Raw genomic sequence first — 18965 nt, 5'->3', positions numbered from 1 at the left:
CAATTTTCCAAAACTAGAAAACACACACACACACACACACACACACACACACACACACACACACACACACACACACACACACACACACACACACAACTTCTAACCTTTAGCTCCGTAGAGGCAGAAGCTAATTTTTTTGCTTCGGTTAATGCATGCAATTGTTGATAGTCTACTGGTTTATACTTGGTGCTTCTCATTTCATTTTTCATACGAAATACCAGATTATCTGTTTTTCATCAAAAACAGAAAATGACAAAGAAATAGTATTATGTTATTGGAAGTCAAAATAGAATTATGGCAACATGTTGACTGCAGGTCTTATTTTTAAAGATTTTTAAGCAAATATGAGAAGTAATATATTGCAATATTTGTAGTATATTTGAACCTCAATTTCTGGAAATTTAAAAAATATTACCACTATATTCCTTGCATAAAATTACTTCTAAAAGGGCATAAAAGGAATACTTCCATTTAAGTTAGTACATTGAGAATTTTAGAAAATTATATTGTCAAGTTACAAAGTGTGACCATTCTTTTTATTTAAAATGTGTTAGTCATCAACTGTGAATATTTAAGTATCACATTCTTATAAATCAAATTAAGTAAATAGAATTTTTAAAGTCATAGCTGCATTTTTAACTTAGAAAAATTGATTTCAATTAAATACGAAAAAAGGTTGAAACTGAAACCTAAAAAATTTAATAGGCCAGATAAGATTAAAATGATACAAAATGTTTGGGCAGCCATTCTCCATCCAAGCATATAAAATGTCCTAGTTTAGTTTGATACTAACTATTTTGATAAAGTAAAACATAGGTAGAGGATACTCTAAGGCCAAGTAGCATGAAGTATAAAAATTTGGGTAATTCAAGCATCATTGCCTCAATGATGTGAAAAAGTCAGCTGTGCGTTGTAAGGCAATTAAGATTTATTAAGTATATCATGGATCACATGACTGCAAGAAGCTCCCAAATGATTTAAGGACAAGCACAGGAAAGAATGGTTGGCCTGACTATTGTAAGGGAACTGGAGAAATCTTCAATGTGACCAAAAAATGAACCTTCCATTATTAAACTTTTGAAAATCAACATTCCAATTTTATATCACCAATAATCCACCATAAATCATAAAACAGGCTTAGAAGTAGAAAAAATACCTGAGGTATCATTTTTCTGAACTGTCATGAATGGTCGGTCTCTTTTATCCATGTTTTCCATATCTGTCAAGGAAACAAAAGAGAGCTAATAACATTTTACAATGTAATTTTAAAAACTGTTTTAAAGATATGTTCATTGTAGTGATTTTTGAAATAATGTCCAGGACCGGATGCCATAACTCCATGTATTTTATTAAAATTTGTTTCTCTTTGCTCCTAGAAGCCTCCTTCCATTAGTTTTTTCTCTGTGTGCTTTTCCTGATCTTGGTTTCTCCAACCAATCTCTTATCTCTTAGTTACCCTCTCTTGGATTGTCCCAGTGACTGGTAAATATTTTGTGATTAAAAAATTGTGTATGTTTTATCTTGAGTTCTCGAGAGGAAAGAAACACCTAAATTAAAGAATAAAGCAGCTAGGCAAATTACTTATTACTTCTCTTCAGCAATGCAGTACTTGTGGTGGATATGGGGATGTGCAATCCACTTCTAGAAAGCACTTGATGCTTACCTGTCACCAGCTTCAGGGTTGGACTCAGCTGCAGAGAACAGCCTTGCCCAAAGGCACACCATTCCTGGGGTAGCCTATACCCAATGACAGAGTGAGGCAAGGATGTAAAGACCCAGCAGTTTGGGCTTAATGCAGGTCACTCTGATGGGCAATATTGGCTCCAGAGCTCCCTTCGGGGTTGACCCACACTTTGTTGGACCTGCATTGAAATTGAGTTTTTTATTTGCCCAATCTTGCTTCTCCCTTCTTCCTTTCACAGGTATGGGTTCCTGATAAATATCTAGCACTCCAAACTCTGCCTCAGCGTCTCCTTCCTAAGAACCCAACCTGAGGAGCACCAAACTGAACTGACATCTTTTTATGGCACCCCCAAGGCAAGATACTAGTCAAGTGGTTCTTTAAATAACAGAACACATTTTTCATACATTTTCGTTCCATATCTACTAGGTTGAACTGATCGTGTCTAGTGGCCTTTGCAGTAACCTAAATCTTCTTAAATGGAAGAAGTCACACAAGTCCATGATTTTCAGAAACTCTGCCAAGTTACCAAGAATCACGGAGATTGCTCACCAGCTTTAGGAATCTAGGGATAAACCTCAGTGTGTAATTTCTATAGGGTCTTTTGTTTTAAGCCTTTGATAATATTGACAATCCTCATACCATCTGCCTTCTACTCATACCCATATCCTATCCATTAAGATTCTTTTTCACTCTGGAAGATTTTGCACATCTAATCTGTCCACCTGCATTGCCTCAAGCTCCCATCACCTCCTGCCTGGATGACAGAGGCATTCTACTTTGTACCTTTACAGTGCATTCTCCAAACAGCAGCCCAAGTAACCTCTTAAAAACTCTAAGCTGACCTTGTTGAATCCCTTCAATTGTACCCATACCCTTTAAGATAGTATCCAAACTTCTTTAAATGGCCTATAAGGCCCTGGATGATCTTGCCTTTGATCATCTCTCTACCCTCATCTCATTCACACATTCCAACCACACTGGTCTTTCTATTTCTCAAACATACCAAGTTCATTCTGCTTCAAGGCCTTCCCACTTGCAGTTCCCTCTGGTATTTAAGGTGAGGGCTTTGGTCATATTGGAGACTTACTCAGTTTTCCTGGGACTCGCCCACGTATACAAGCTATTAAACTTTAGTGTGATTTTCCCCTGTTAATCTGTCTCATGTCAATTTAATTATTAGAACAACCAGAAGAACCTAGAACGGTAGAGGAAAATTCTTCTTCCCCAACACTATATGGTTCAAACTTAACTATGACCTTGATGAAATAAAATTTATATCTGAGGGCAAGACAAAAAAAATTTAAACAAAATTTTCATCTGCCTGCTTGACCCTCTTCCCTCCCCTGCAGAGTGTACTGTGCATCTGCATTAACCAGACCTCCTCAGGAGATCACCTTTCTCCTTAATCTTTTAATGGGTTATGATGACCCACTATTAGCTTTGTAAGCACAGATCTGGATTGTGTAATCTGTCATTTGACTTGTAACTCTATGTCTCAGAAATTTATATAACTGTGCTTTGACATATAACTGGTGGAACAGCCCTCAGAGCTTTCTGAAAGACTGTCTCCAGGTAATAATCTTCAGGATGGCTCAAATAAAATTGTCCATTTATTTCTAGATTGATGAATTTTTTTAAACATATTTATTGGGATATAACTGCTTTACAATGGTGCGTTAGTTTCTTCTTTATAACAAAGTGAATCAGCTATACATAAACATATATCCCCATATCTCCTCCCTCTTGCATCTCCTTCCCACCTTCCCTATCTCACCCCTCTAGGTGGTCAGAAAGCACCGAGCTGATCTCTTGTGCTATGCGGCTGCTTCCCACTAGCTATCGATTTTACATTTCATAGTGTATATATGTCCATACCACTCTCTCACTTCATCCCAGCTTACCCTTCCGCCTCCCCGTGTCCTCAAGTCCATTCTCAACATCTGCGGCTTTATTCCTGTTCTGCCCCTAGATTCCTCAAAACCATTTTTTTTTTTTTTACATTCCATATATATGTGTTAGTATATGGTATTTGATTTTCTCTGACTTACTTCACTCTGTATGACAGACTCTAGGTCCATCCGTCTCACTACAAATAACTCAATTTCGTTTCCTTTTATGGCCCAGTAATATTTCACAGTATATATGTGCCACATCTTCTTTATCCATTCATCTGTCAATGGACACTTAGGTTGCTTACATGTCCTGGATATTGTAAATAGAGATGCAATGAACATTGTGGTACATGACTCTTTTTGAAGTATAGTTTTCTCAGGGTATATGCCCAGTAGTGAGATTGCTGGGTCATATGGTAGTTCTATTTTTATTTTTTTAAGGAACCTCCATACTGTTCTCCATAGTGGCTGTATCAATTTATATTCCCACCAACAGTGCAAGAGTGTTCCCTTTTCTCCACAACCTCTCCAGCATTTATTGTTTGTAGATTTTCTGATCATGGCCATTCTCAAGGGTGTGAGATGATACCTCATTATACTTTTGATTTGCATTTCTCTAATGATTAGTGATGTTGAGCATCCTTTCATGAGTTTGTTGGAAATCTGTATATCTTCTTTGGAGAAATGTCGATTTAGATCTTCTGCTCATTTTTGGATTGGATTTTTTGTTTGTTTGATATTGAGCTGCATGACCTGCTTGTATACTTTAGAGATTAATCCTTGGTCAGATGCTTCATTTGCAAATATATTCTACCATTTGGAGGTTGTCTTTTCCTCTTCTTTATGGTTTCCTTCACTGTGCAAAACCTTTTAAGTTTCATTAGGTCACATTTGTTTATTTTTGCTTTTATTTCCATTTCTCTAGGAGGTGGGTCAAAAGGATCTCGCTGTGATTTATGTCATAGAGTGTTCTGGCTATGTTTTCCTCTAAGAGTTTGACAGTGTCTGGCCTTACATTTAGGTCTTTAATCCATTTTGAGTTTATTTTTGTCTATGGTGTAAGGGAGTGTTATAATTTCATTCTTTTACATGTAGCTGTCCAGTTTTCACAGCACCACTTACTGAAGAGGCTGTCTTTTCTCCATTGTATATTCTTGCCTCCTTTATCAAAATTAAGGTGACCATATGTGCATAGGTTTATCTCTGGGCTTTCTATCCTATTCCACAGATCTATATTTCTGTTTTTGTGCCAGTACCATACTGTCTTGATAACTGTAGCTTTGTAGTATAATCTCAAGTCCAGGAGCCTGATTCCTCCAGCTCCATTTTTCCTTCTCAACATTGCTTTGGCTATTCAGGGTCTTTTGTGTTTCCATACAAATTGTAAAGTTTTTTGTTCTGGTTCTGTGAAAAATGCCATTGGTAGTTTGATAGGGATTGCACTGAATCTGTAGATTGCTTTGGGTACTATAGCCATTTTCACACTGTTCATTCTTCCAAACCAAGAGCATGGTATATCTCTCATCTGTTTGAATCATCTTTAATTTCTTTCATCAGTGTCTTATAGTTTTCTGTATACAGGTCTTTTGTCTCCTTAGGTACGTTTATTCCTAGGTATTTTATTCTTTTTGTTGCAGTGGTAAATGGGAGTGTTTTCTTAATTTCACTTTCAGATTTTTCATCATTAGTGTATAGGAATGCCAGAGATTTCTGTGCATTAACTTTGTATCCTGCTACTTTACCAAATTCATTGATTAGCTCTAGTAATTTTCTGGTAGCATCTTTAGGATTCTCTATATATAGTGTCATGTCATCTGCAAACAATGACAGCTTTACTTCTTCTTTTCCAATTTGGATTCCTTTTATTTCTTTTTCTTCTCTGATTGCTGGGGCTAAAACTTCCAAAACTATGTTGAATAATAGTGGTGAGAGTGGACAACCTTGTCTTGTTCCTGATCTTAGTGGAAATGGTTTCAGTTTTTCACCATTGAGAACAATGTTGGCTGTGGGTTTGTCAATATATGGCCTTGTCATATATGGCCTTTATTATGTTGAGGAAAGTTCCCTCTACGCCTACTTTCTGAAGGGTTTTTATCATAAATGGGTGTTGAATTTTGTCAAAAGCTTTTTCAGCATCTATTGAGATTATCATATGGTTTTTATCCTTCAATTTGTTAATATGGTGTATCACATAGACTGACTTGCATATATTGAAGAATCCTTGCATTCCTGGGATACACACCACTTGATCATGGTGTATGATCCTTTTAATGTGCTGTTGGATTCTGTTTGCTAGTATTATGTTGAGGACTTTTGCATCTATGTTCATCAGTGATATTGGCCTGTAGTTTTCTTTCTTTGTGGCATCCTTGTCTGGTTTTGGTATCAGGATGATGGTGGCCTCTAGAATGACTTTGGGAGTGTTCCTCCCTCTGCTATAGTTTGGAAGAGTTTGAGAATGATAAGTGTTAGCTCATCTCTAAATGTTTGATAGAATTCGCCTGTGAAGCCATCTGTTCCTGGGCTTTGTTCGTTGGAAGACTTTTAATCACAGTCTCAATTTCAGTGCTTGTGATTGGTTTGTTTATATTTTCTATTTCTTCCTGGTTCAGTCTCTGAAGGTTGTGCTTTTCTAAGAATTTGTCCATTTCTTCCAGGTTGTCCAATTTATTAGCATAGAGTTGCTTGTAGTAATCTCTCATGATCCTTTGTATTTCTGCAGTGTCAGTTGTTACTCCTCCTTTTTCATTTCTAATTCTGTTGATTTGAGTCTTCTCCCTTTTTTTCTTGGTGAGTCTGGCTAATGGTTTATCAATTTTCTTTATCTTCTCAAATAAGCAGGTAGGTTTATTTGAGCTATAGCTCAATAAGCTTTTAGTTTTACTGATCTTTGCTGTTGTGTCCTTCATTTCTTTTTCATTTATTTCTGATCTGAGCATTATGATTTCTTTCCTTCTGCTAACTCTAGGGTTTTTGTTTTTTGGTTTGTTCTTCTTTCCCTAATTGCTTTAGGTGTAAGGTTAGGTTCTTTATTTGAGATGTTTCTTGTTTCTTGAGGTAGGATTGTATTGCTACAAACTTCTCTCTTAGAACTGCTTTTGCTGCATCCCATAGGTTTTGGGTCGTCATGTATTCATTGTCATTTGTTTCTAGGTATTTTTTTATTTCTTCAGTGATCTCTTGGTTATTAAGTAGTGTATTGTTTAGCCTCCATGTGTCTGTATTTTTCACAGATTTTTTACTGTAATTGACATCTAGTCTCATAGCATTGTGGTTGGAAGATACTTGATATGATTCCAACTTTCTTAAATTTTCCAAGGCTTGATTTGTGACCCAAGATATGATCTATCCTGGAGAATGTTCCATGAGCCCTTGAGAAGAAAGTGTATTCTGTTGTTTTGGATGGAATGTCCTATAAATATCAATTAAGTTCATCTTATTTAATGTATCATTTAAAGCTTGTGTTTCCTTATTTATTTTCATTTTGGATGATCTGTCCATTGGTGAAAGTGGGGTGTTAAAGTCCCCTACTATGATTGTGTTACTGTTGATTTCCCCTTTTATGGCTGTTAGCATTTGTCTTATATATCGAGGTGCTCCTATTTTGGGTGCAAAAATATTTAAAATTGTTATATCTTCTTCTTGGATTGATCTCTTGATCATTATGTAGTGTCCTTTGTCTCTTGTAATAGTCTTTATTTTGTCTGATATAAGAAGTGCTACTCCAGTTTTCTTTTGATTTCCATTTACATGGAATATCTTTTTCCATCCCCTCACTTTCAGTCTGTATGTGTCCCTCGGTCTGAAGTGGGTATCTTGTAGATGGCGTATATACGCATCTTGTTTTTGTATCCATTCAGCCAGTCTATGTCTTTTGGTTGGAGCATTTAATCCATTTACATTTAAGGTAATTATCAATATGTATGTTCCTATTACCATTTTCTTAATTGTTTTGGGTTTGTTATTGTAGGTCTTTTCCTTCTCTTGTATTTCCTGCCTAGAGAAGTTCCTTTAGCATGTGTTGTAAAGCTGGGTTTTTGGTGCTGAATTCTTAGCTTTTGCTTGTCTGTAACGGTTTTAATTTCTCCGTCTAATCTGAATGAGATCTTTGCTGGGTAGAGTGATCTTGGTTGTAGGTTTTTCCTTTTCATCACTTTAAATATGTCCTGCCACTCCCTTCTGGCTGGCAGAGTTTCTGCTGAAAGAGCAGCTGTTAATCTTATGGGAATTACCTTGTATGTTATTTGTCGTTTTTCCCTTGCTGCTTTTAATAATTTTCCTTTGTATTTAATTGTGGATAGTTTGATTAATATGTGTGTTATTGTATTTCTCCTTGGATTTATCCTGTATGGGACTCTCTGTGCTTCCTGGATTTGATGGACTATTTCCTTTCCCGTATTAGGGAAGTTTTCAACTATAATCTCTTCAAATATTTTCTCAGTCCCTTTCTTTTTCTCTTCTTCTGGGACCCCTATCATTCGAATGTTGGTGCATTTAATGTTGTCCCAGATGTCTCCAAGACTATCCTCAATTGTTTTCATTCTTTTTTCTTTATTCTGCTCTGCAGTAGTTATTTCCACTATTTTATTTTCCAGGTCACTTATCCGTTCTTCTGCCTCAGTTATTCTGCTACTGATTCCTTCTAGAGAATTTTTAATTTCATTTTTTTTGTTCATCATTTATTGTTTGCTCTTTCGTTCCTCTAGGTCCTTGTTACAAACATTTCTTATATTTTCTCCATTCTATTTCCAAGGTTTTGGATTATTTTACTATCATTACTCTGAATTCTTTTCAGGTATACTGCTTATTTCCTCTTCATTTGTTTGGTCTGGTGGGTTTTTACCTTGCTCTTTCATCTACTGTGTGTTTCTCTGTCTTCTCATTTTGCTTCACTTACTGTGTTTGGGGTCTACTTTTCGCAGGATACAGGTTCGTAGTTCCCGTTGTTTTTGCTGTCTGCCCCCAGTGGCTAAGTTTGGCACAGTGGGTTGTGTGGGCTTCCTGATGGAGGGGACTAGTGCCTGTGTTCTGGTGGATGAGGCTGGATCTTGTCTTTCTGGTGGGCAGGACCATGTCTGGTGGTGTGTTTTGGGGTGTCTGTGACCTTATTATGATTTTGGGTGGCCTCTCTGCTAATGGGTTGGGTTGTGTTCCTGTCTTGCTAGTTTGGCATGGGGTGTCCAGCACTGGAGCTTGCTGATCATTGAGGGGAGCTGGGTCTTAGCATTGAGATGGAGATCTTGGGAGAGCTTTCACCATTTGATATTACATGGAGCCAGGAGGTCTCTGGTCGACCAATGTCCTGAACTTGGCTCTTCTACCTCAGAGGCACAGGCCTGACACCCAGCCAGAGCACCAAGATACTGTCAGCCACATGGCTCAGAAGAAAAGGGAGAATAAATGAAAGAAAAAAAAGAAAATAAAAAGTTATTAAAATAAAAAATAAGAAAATTATTAAAAATAAAATAAATTAAAAATTAAAAAAAAAGAAAGAAGAGAGCAGCCAAACCAAAAAACAAATGCACCAAAGATAACAAGCGCTAAAAACTATACTAGAAAGGAAACAACAACAACAAAAAATGGACAGACAGAACACTAGGACAAATGGCAAAAGCAAAGCTATATGGACAAATCACCCTAGGAAGCATACAGATACACACTCACAAAAAGAGAAAAAGGAAAAAAATATATACATCTATATATTAAAAAAAAAAGGGAAGAGAGCAACTAAATCAATAAAAAAATCTACCAATGATAATAAACTCTAAATAGTAAACTAAGATAAACATAAAAGCAGAAAGCAGTCAGTTGCATAGAGCAAACCCCAAGTCTACAGTTGCTCCCAAGGTCCACCGTCTCAATTTTGGGATGATTGGTTGTCTGTTCAGGTATTCCACAGATGCAGGGTACATCAAGTTGATTGTGGCGATTTAATCCGCTGCTCCTGAGGCTGCTGGGAGAGATTTCCCTTTCTCTTCTTTGTTCACACAGCTCCTTGGGTTCAGCTTTGGATTGGCCCTGCCTCTGCATGTAGGTCACCTGAGGGTATCTATTCCTGCCCAGACAGGATGGTGTTAAAGTCACAGCTGATTAGTGGGCTCTGGCTCACTCAGGCCGGGGGGAGGGAGGGTTACAGAATGCGGGGCGTGGCATGCCAACAGAGGCTGGCATGACATTGTACCAGGCTGAGGTGTGCCATGTGTTCTCCCGGGGAAGTTGTCCCTGGATCCCGGGACCCTGGCAGTGGCAGGCTGCACAGGCTCCCTGGAGGGGAGGTGTGGATAGTGACCTGTGCTCGCACACAGGTTTCTTGGTGGCTGCAGCAGCAGCCTTAGCGTCTCATGCCTGTCTCTGGTGTCCTCGCTGATAGCTGTGGATGGCACCCATCTCTGGAGCTTATTTAGGTGGCACTCTGAATCCCCTCTCCTTGCGTACCACAAAACAAAGCGGCAAGAAAAAGTCTCTTGCCTTTTAGGCAGTTCCAGACTTTTTCCCGGACTCCTTCCTGGCTAGCTGTGGCGCACTAGCCCCCTTCAGGCTGTGTTCATGCAGCCAACCCCAGTCCTCTCCCTGGGATCTGACCTCCGAAGCCTGAGCCTTAGCTCCCAGCCCCTGCCCACCCCAGCGGGTGAGCAGACAAGCCTCTCGGGCTGGTGAGTGCTGGTTGGCACCGGTCGTCTGTGTGGGAATCTCTCCACTTTGCCCTCTGCACCCCTGTTGCTGTGCTCTCCTCCATGGCTCCAAAGCCTCCCCTCGCCGCCACCCCCCATCTCTGCCAGTGAAGGGGCTTCCTAGTGTGTGGAAACTTTTCTTCCTTCACAGCTCCCTCCCAGAGGTGCGGGTACCATCCCTATTTTGTCTCTGTTTTTGTCTCTGTTTTTCCTTTCTTCTTTTGCCCTATCCAGGTACGTGGGGAGTTTCTTATCTTTTGGGAGGTCTGAGGTCTTCTGCCAGCATTCAGTAGGTGTTCTGTAGGAGTTATTCCACATGTAGATGTATTTCTGGTGTATCTGTGGGGAGGAAGGTGATCTCCAAGTCTTACTCCTCCGCCATCTTGAAGGTCTCCTGACAACTTGTTACGGAGTCCACGCTCATTCTGCTCGCTGCACGACAGGCCAATAAATCAGGAGACAAGGTGTTGAGGCAAGGAATACGGCTTTATACCTAGATTGACTATCAATTAATTTTTTCATTGACATATGCATGGTGTAGTTGGCAGGGTATCAGAAAAAAATGCCAGAGGACACTTGGAGTCTACGCCGAATGAAGACTTGATACCAGCATGGATCCACTGAGCCCCACCAGCTTCTCAGTACTCCTCAGGTGTTCCAATGAGTACCCCTGATATCCAGATCTCATTGCTTTTAAATGATGATTATAAAAATTGTATTTGAGCTGTTTTTACGAAGGACTTGGAGTCTTAGGGGGTACAGTTGAATTGCCTAGGCAGAGACCTAGGGTGATCTGAGTAGGAGTCCCAGGAAATCATGGGTGGCTGGTTTTGTTAACTTTGGCTTAAATTGAAAAAAAAAAAAAAAAGTTGACGTTTGATCTGAACAAAATATTGTTAGTGAAATGAGAGACTGAATTATTCATCTCCAAAACACAAGGCACATTTGCTCATTCCAGCCACAAGGTGTTCTCAGGTGATTGAGAACCTAGCAGAAGTGTCTGAAGATTAATCCTCATGATGTACAGTGGTCTTACAGGGTAGCCCCACTATAACTATTAAGTAAATACTGCTCTTCCAGGGACACACGACATAAAGAATGGTCTTCAGTGCTCTGAGCGCCTGCAGCAGTTTTAGACTGCTGGAGGTAAAAACAGAGATACATAAAATGAATAGATGCAAGGGCAACTCCTTGGGGAGCTAGACTCAGAAGCAGCACACATTCAATCCACTACACTGTCCTCAGAACATTGTTCAGATGATAGCTCATATCTAAATTAGGCTCCCTGTATTACTCAGCCATAAAAAGAAACGAAATTGAGTTATTTGTACTGAGGTGGATGGATCTAGAGTCTGTCATACAGAGTGAAGTAAGTCAGAAAGAGAAAACCACATGCTGTATGCTAACACATATATATGGAATCTAAAAAGAAAATGTTTCTGAAGAACGTAGGGGCAGGACAGGAATAAAGATGCAGATGTAGAGAATGGACTTGTGGACACGGGTAGGGGGAAAGGTAACCTGTGACAAAGTGAGAGAGTGGCATGGACATATATACACTACCAAATGTAAAATAGATAGCTAGTGGATAGCAGCCTCATAGCACAGGGAGATCAGCTTGGTGCTTTGTGACCCCCTAGAGGGGTGGGATAGGGAGAGGGGGAGGGAGATGCAAGAAGGAGGGAACATGGGGATATATGTATATGTATAGCTGATTCACTGTGTTATACAGCAGAAACTAACACACCATTGTAAAGCAATTATACTCCAATAAAGATGTTACAAAAAAAAAAAAAAAAGAACTGTAACAGAACTTTGGCTCCTACATATCCAGAAATTCTGTCTTGGAAAAAAATAAAAATGAATGTACTCAGGATGCTTTGCTTATTAAAATAAATAAATAAATAAAATAAATAAATTAGGCTCTCAAATTGATCATGGGAAATTGTTCCTCAAAGGTGAAGTAGCTCCCTTGAGGACGGCTACCTATGGGGATTCCAGCTGGGTTTATGCATGCTTGCAAGTACTTATTAATACTTAGTTGGGAATTAAAGTGAAATGGAGCAAGACCCTATGGGGCCTTCCCATGACAAAATAACCCCCTACCCCATGTCCTCTGCCTGCCTCTTGTCTGCAGAAAAACTTTAGCCAAAGAATAAATTGAATAAATTTAATCAGACAAATGAGAAAATGCAGAAGCAAAGGAAAGCAATAAAACAGGAAATAATAGCTTAGTCATTAAACAAAGTCAAGGACATTTAGTTCCTCTTCAAGGGCTATAGATAATATTCTGAGCCATATCCTTTGAGCTGTTTTGTAGATACTGAAACCCCCACCAGGTGGAAGAATTTAACTACATGATGACCAGACATAAGCCATGACATAAGCTGCCTCAATTGTGAGAACTGGCCTCAAGGAAATGGGAACAAATTGATCCTGTGACTGAAGATTAGCTGTAATTAAAACAATCAAGATGATACTGATCAGACCACTGCATGACTAATTTCAAGATGACTGTCGGAGCTGACTGTGTGCTGTTCTGCATGTAGCCCCTTCCCTCTGCCTATACACCCCTGAAATTCCCCTTTAAAAGATCTTGCCCACTGATCAACAGTGGGGAGTTGGTCTTTGGACATGAGTCTGCCTTCTCTCTCAGTTGCTGGCCTCCTGAATAAAGCAAACTTTCCTTTTTACCAATACTTGCCTCTCAAGTATTGGCTTCAAGGGGCGAGCAGCCAGACCTGAGTTCAGTAACAAAAAGAAATTCCTCCCTGAAATGGCCAAGATGGGGTTCTTTTGGCACTCCAAAACTGATTTTTGGATACAGAGTTAGAGAAAGCCAGCAGAAGGTAAGTTCTTACCATGGCAGTCTCCTGGATCTCTGCCTGCAGGGTCTACTATAAACAAGAGAGGTAAGAGTTTTCTTCATTTCTAAAATTAGATTATCAGGAGAAAATATTTGTAGGGCTAGATGCTTGGATCTTCTGAATTGGAAAAACTTTTAAATTGTTAAAATTTTAGAAAGCTATTGAAACTGTGCAACTCCGATTGGGACTCAAACTCAGCCAAAACCCAGATTGGGACTTGAACCCATTTTATGGTCTTTTAATTGAGATCACACACCTGGTCTCAGGACTTAATGAAGCTCAGGTTCTTGATGTCTCATCACAGAAGGAATTCAGAGAGAGACAAAGTGATAGGTAAGAAGTGGCTTTATTTAGAGAGAAAAACACTCCACAGAGTGTGGGCCTTCTCAGAAGGTGAAAGGCCCTGAAGTATGGCTTGGTTAGTTTTTATGGGCTGGGTAATTTCATAGGCTAAAGAGCAGGAGGATTATTTCAACTATTTTGGAGAGGGGGTGGAGATTTCCAGGAATTGGGCCACTGCTCACTTTTTGATCTTTGATGGTCACCTGGGAACTGTCATGGCACTGGTGGGTCTGTCACTTAGCTTATGCTAATGTATTATAATGAGCATATAATGAGGCTCAAGGTCCACTGGAAGTCAAATCTTCTGCCATATTGGACCTAGTTGGTTCTAACCAGTTTTTGTCATGTCCTATGGCTATGTCATTCTTTTAAAAGTTGTGCCCTGCCTCCTTCCCTCCTGTTTCACTATAATCTTAAAATATTGTACCTATTTAAATTGATATACAGAAGTCCCAAAAGGCTTCAAAATGTGAAAATAGCCTCATTGAAGGATTTGTTGTAGCAGGCTAATGAAAGATTAAAGATATAAAATGTACCTAAAAGCAAACAAAAATTATGACAGATGTAACTACTGCTCCCCTCTATTCTCCTTTATTTGAGTGCTCATTCTAGTAATCCTCTGAATTGCCATTCCTCTCTGAAGAGACTATTAAATGGTTACCTTTAAAAACAGGATCACCTGAGGCTACAGGTGAGCCTCTTCAGACCATACTGAGACCATACTGAGGGCCATAAAGAATTTCTTAAACCCAGGGCGGATCCTCAAAATTTTTTGTAAATAGATTATTGAGATGGGAGGCCACTGGTCTGACTAAACTGACCATAGCTGATATTCAGATCTTGTTAGAATTTTTTGTTTTGGCCTTCTCCTCTATGCTAAATAAAGGAAAGAAAAACATTCCAACCTAAGTGAATGTGTCTATCAGTCCTTTGATATCATTGAGGTGGCCACCCAATTCTTTGAGGAATTAAAACTAAGTGCCCTGGTTTTACAAATCTAAAGAGCTGTGGATCCAGAGACAATTCAAAGCGCACCAATCTTTTTACCACTCCCCAAACCTTCCCTATGTATCTTAAGATAATTTTTAAGTAAAAAATTCTGGCCTTAAGAGAACAGTCTTCCTAGGAGGAACTTGCATTAATCCTCCTATGCCTTTGAGATGTAAATGTTCTTCCTGGTCTTCTCCAGGAACTCTTATCTAGGCCATCTTTTAAAAATGCAAATTTCAGGAAGGTAACTCTTATTAAAAACAAAAGGGCAATAGGTAATTCAGAACTTGAATTGTTAAGAACAAACACAAATCTTAAGTGTCTTCTCTATAAATATTAGTAAAAAGGGTTTAGCCATTTAAACAGGTTACCTTGATTTGTTCCATCTGCCAGAAACTCAATTTGAATCCAACTTCTTTTGTAACTGATGGTTTTTGTATTATTGTACCTGATTCATGGCTGAAATTTTGGAATGGAAACTATGGGGTCACTGTGTCTATTTGTGTGTTTGTATGTATATATGTGTGTTACAGATGTGTGGTACTGCCAAAATTAATTTGTAAAAGAGCTCTATTTAATTGGCTTAAAAGGAATTAAGCACTTACATAAATACTTAGAAATAAAAAACAAACTAACCCAAATGAATTTCAGGATCACATGATCTAGGATTACATTTTAATAAATGAAAACAACTTTAAGTTTGTTGGCTTAATTAATACAGCCATGTTTTTAGAGTCATCAACATTAAATATAATACTTTTATTGTGCCTAGGTTTACTAGAAATCAAATAAGATTTTATTTCTGTTACAAAGTTTGTCAACAAGAAAAATAACTAGATATGATGAAACTTTTAAGTAAATTAAATGTAAATGAGATAAGAGTTTTTAGGTGGGCTTCCCTGGTGGCGCAGTGGTTGAGAGTCCACCTGCCGATGCAGGGGACACGGGTTCGTGCCCCGGTCCGGGAAGATCCCACATGCCACAGAGTGGCTAGGCCCAAGAGCCATGGCCACTGAGCCTGCGCGTCCGGAGCCTGTGCTCCACAACGGGAGAGGCTACAACAGTGAGAGGCCTGTGTACCGCAAAAAAAAAAAAAAAAAAAAAGTTTTTAGGTGAATTCTTTAGGAATAATTAATGCTTTGGACTGTCTACTTAAAATAAGTTATTCCAGATTTTCAATAACTTGAAACTGCTAAATTAAGTTACATGATGTGATCATTGCATATCCAGGTCATTTCCAAATAAGATACTGGAACATTAATTACTAAAGAAATGTAATTTTACCTATGTTTGTCTTATTAGAGAAAAACTAAAAATGTTTGGGCTCATTGGACATGTCTTGTACCCCACTGTGGAAAGAAATTAGGTTATAGAATGTGTTCATAAGTTTGCCAATCAGGAAATGCTGGTATGACAAACAGTTCATAATTACTTGCTTCTTAGTTTTCACTAGAAACTAAGGTTTTAAGGTTAAGAATTCTTATTAAAATGTATAATTAAAACTATTAAAAATTAATAAGGAAAACATTTTTGTATGCAAGGAAAAAGAAAGTATAAGGAATGGAAATGTGTTTTGTTAAGGGAAAAGAAAGTAATTTTGTCCTAAAGCTGGTTATTTCTAAATGTGAAAGAAAACAAGGGACAAATTTATATGGATATAGAAAGTTGTAGAAGATTTGTGAGGGAAAAAAATGAATCTTAGAAAGGAATTCTATGTGTGGTCAGTATTGACTGAGATTGGAACAAATTTAACTGAGTAAATGAACCTTAATATTAAGGGTAAAGTGGTACAAAACCTGAATTTGGTTTTCTCTCTGTTAAGAGGACAAAGTTTTCTTAGAATATTAATCCACTTTTGATAACCAATTGTAGTTTCTTTACCTTTTAAGTAATCTGTTATAACTTTCTGTATTTGCTTTTGAAGTCTTTTATTGTCACTTTGGCTAAGTGAATATGTACTGTTCCACAGTGACATATGATCCTATTTGACCAAGTGTTTTAAAATCTTTTTGATATTTTTGACAAACTTCCCAAAGATCAAATTCTAATTGAATTTTGGTTGACTGCTAGCTAACTTTGAGGTTTTCTAAAGGGCCCCTGAAGCATCGTGGAGAGAGAAATATTAAACTAATCAGCCTTCTTTGGTAAGTTAAATTATACGGGAAGCATTGTCAAATGAGTGGTAATAAACCTTCTTAGGTTATATTGTATAGGTAAATGTCATTAATATAAACGTTCTAGAAATTATATGAAATTCTAAAAGTTGAATATGTCCTAGCAAATCAGTCACAATTCTAGTAATTATCTTAAAATGTATGCTACAGCAGTAACCAAGTTTCTTTGTCAGCTATATTGTAATCAGATCTTTAACCATGCCTTTTTAAGTCTTTTGTCATTTATAGACAGTTATTATTTTACTCCAATGCTTTTGCAAAAAATGCTTCATCTTCAAAAAGATTCATAGAAAGGACTTTTTTCATATCATACAACTGAACTTGGTAAGAAATTAAAGAATTCTAATGGAAAACCTGATGACTTCATAAAACTGTGAACAGAAGATTAAGATCAAGGATTAGTCACATAAGACTCAGCAAACTGACGAATATGGTTATAATTTTTTTGGTTTTTTGTCTGAAATATTCCTGGTTTTTAATCTGTGTTTTCCAGTCATAAGGAAACCCTTCCCCTCAAGCTAATTATGACTTACAGTAACTTGGTAAATTATACCTTTTTAAGTAGAATTGAAACATTTATCTTTTCTCTCTACCTGATTCCTCCAGAAATTGGAAACCTTAGGTTCCCAGAAGCCTTATCAGGTGAATAAGGAAGGCTGCCTCCTGGCAGGTGCAAGAATCTTGAGATATTTTGGGGACCTCGATAAGAGAGGAATTCACTCAAATTTATAGATATCGCAGGCAGAATCTGATGGCATGCCCTAGATGTGGCTTTCCTGGCCTTGAACAGCCTTTTAAAACTTCAATTTGATTGTTTAAAAGTAGCATGACTTTATTTATTATACTTCATCTTTTTCCAAAATGTGTTGTCTTTGTTATGTTTAGATTTCTGTAACTAATGAAAAAGTAAAGTAGATAATCTGATTAAAAGTGAGTATTTTCAAAGATTATTTAAAAAAAAAGTTCAATTTGAGATTCTTTATAAAAAGTTCCAGCACAGCCAATTTAAAAGAGACTCTATGATCAGTTACAGTTATGTAAATAATCAGGCCAAGTTTATTGAAACCAGACTTATTTCACAAATAAATTCGGCTATATGTGGTAGAAATGAGAGTAATTTTAGAGAGAAAAAATTAAGTTTCAGTGGACATTAAGTTCCAGTGTTGTTGTCTTTGAGGTTTTTTGGGTTTTTTTTTTTGTATTTACTGCCTAAGACTCACTTTTCATATGGCTCCTTGTCGCTGCGTTACACTACTGTAAAGTTTGTTTCTGAAGCTTGTCACAGTAATCTATCTTTGGATGAATATCAGATGCCCCATGACCTGCAACCAGAAGATCATGCATACTGGAAAAGACATCAAATTAAAGACTCTTTACCACCACATTGGAAGGGATCATATCAGGCTTCCTCTCCTGAAAGAACGGCAACTTCTGTTTCTGACAAATGACTTTGACTAAGACCAGCACTACCAGGCCAGGGCAAGAAGAAGACAACATCTGAAGTAGACAGCTGATACAAGATGCCAGACCAGGCCTATATACTAATTGCTTTGAGAATGTGCACACTTTCCTTTATGTATTTATTCCTTGGGCTCAATCATTTGCAAGTTTCAAAAACCAATCCAGTTGCTGGGTTTGTAGCCAGTCTCCTACATCCAGTACTCTTAGGTTACCTTGGTGGATTTTTCCTCTCAAAGGCTCTAATTGGATGGCCCTTAGAAATTTTATTTTAGAAAAAAGAAACTCTAGTACTGGGCAAGCCAATATCACTAAGTGGGACCCTCTTACCTGGCCAGTTAATGACACCTGTTCTGAACCTGGCCCTAAATACTCCTTTTCACTAGATGTTAAATACCTCTTATGGAACTCAGTGGATTTATGGAACAAGTTTATGGCCTTTGACTCTCCCCAGGTTGGTTAGGAAGATGTACACTTGGTTTCCCTTGGACGCGAGGTCACCTACAAGTAGCCCTGGAAACAGCCCCTTCCAATCTGCCTTTAATGTGAGCACACTGGGTGCTCACATTAAAGTTTCTTAATGGTGTGACCAGTTGGCTGCTATATTCGTTCTTTCACTTGGAATAGAAGATATTATTAATCATATAGAGGCTTTAACAAAATTTATGTAGCTGCTTCGAATAATAGTAATCAAGCCAATAGCTTGCTTAATTCGGAAGTCTCCACGATGAGAAAAGTGGTCCTACAGAATTCAATGCATAGCCCTCAAGAGTCTAACTGCTTCCCAGGGGAAAACTTGCACTCTAATACATACTGAATGTTGGGTTTTTATACAAGAAGTGTCTTCTGATATAACTCATCTTATGACACATATGAAGAATCAAATT

The 18965-nt window shown here is 38.0% G+C and overlaps 1 protein-coding gene across 8 annotated transcripts in view; it reads right to left on the bottom strand.

Moving 5' to 3' along the window:
• The window catches only part of CCDC148 (coiled-coil domain containing 148), a 339783-nt gene that overhangs the window by 237425 nt on the left and 83393 nt on the right, over positions 1 to 18965 (bottom strand). For 4 of the 8 annotated variants that reach the window (XM_073807692.1, XM_073807693.1, XM_073807694.1 and 1 more), the window contains exons 2-3: positions 1157 to 1219; positions 105 to 226 (exon numbers count right to left, since the gene is read on the bottom strand). In XM_073807692.1, the coding sequence (XP_073663793.1) occupies positions 105 to 226; positions 1157 to 1219 (185 nt within the window). Of the gene's footprint in view, positions 1 to 104; positions 227 to 1156; positions 1220 to 18965 lie in introns of those variants that run through there. The other 4 variants (XM_033860162.2, XM_033860163.2, XM_033860165.2 and 1 more) reach the window with 2 other exon arrangements.

Source organism: Tursiops truncatus, chromosome 7 (assembly GCF_011762595.2).
Source record: "Tursiops truncatus isolate mTurTru1 chromosome 7, mTurTru1.mat.Y, whole genome shotgun sequence".
Lineage (NCBI taxonomy): Eukaryota > Metazoa > Chordata > Mammalia > Artiodactyla > Delphinidae > Tursiops > Tursiops truncatus.
Note: the sequence above shows the minus strand (reverse complement) of the source record. Positions and strands in the feature narration are given on the sequence as shown.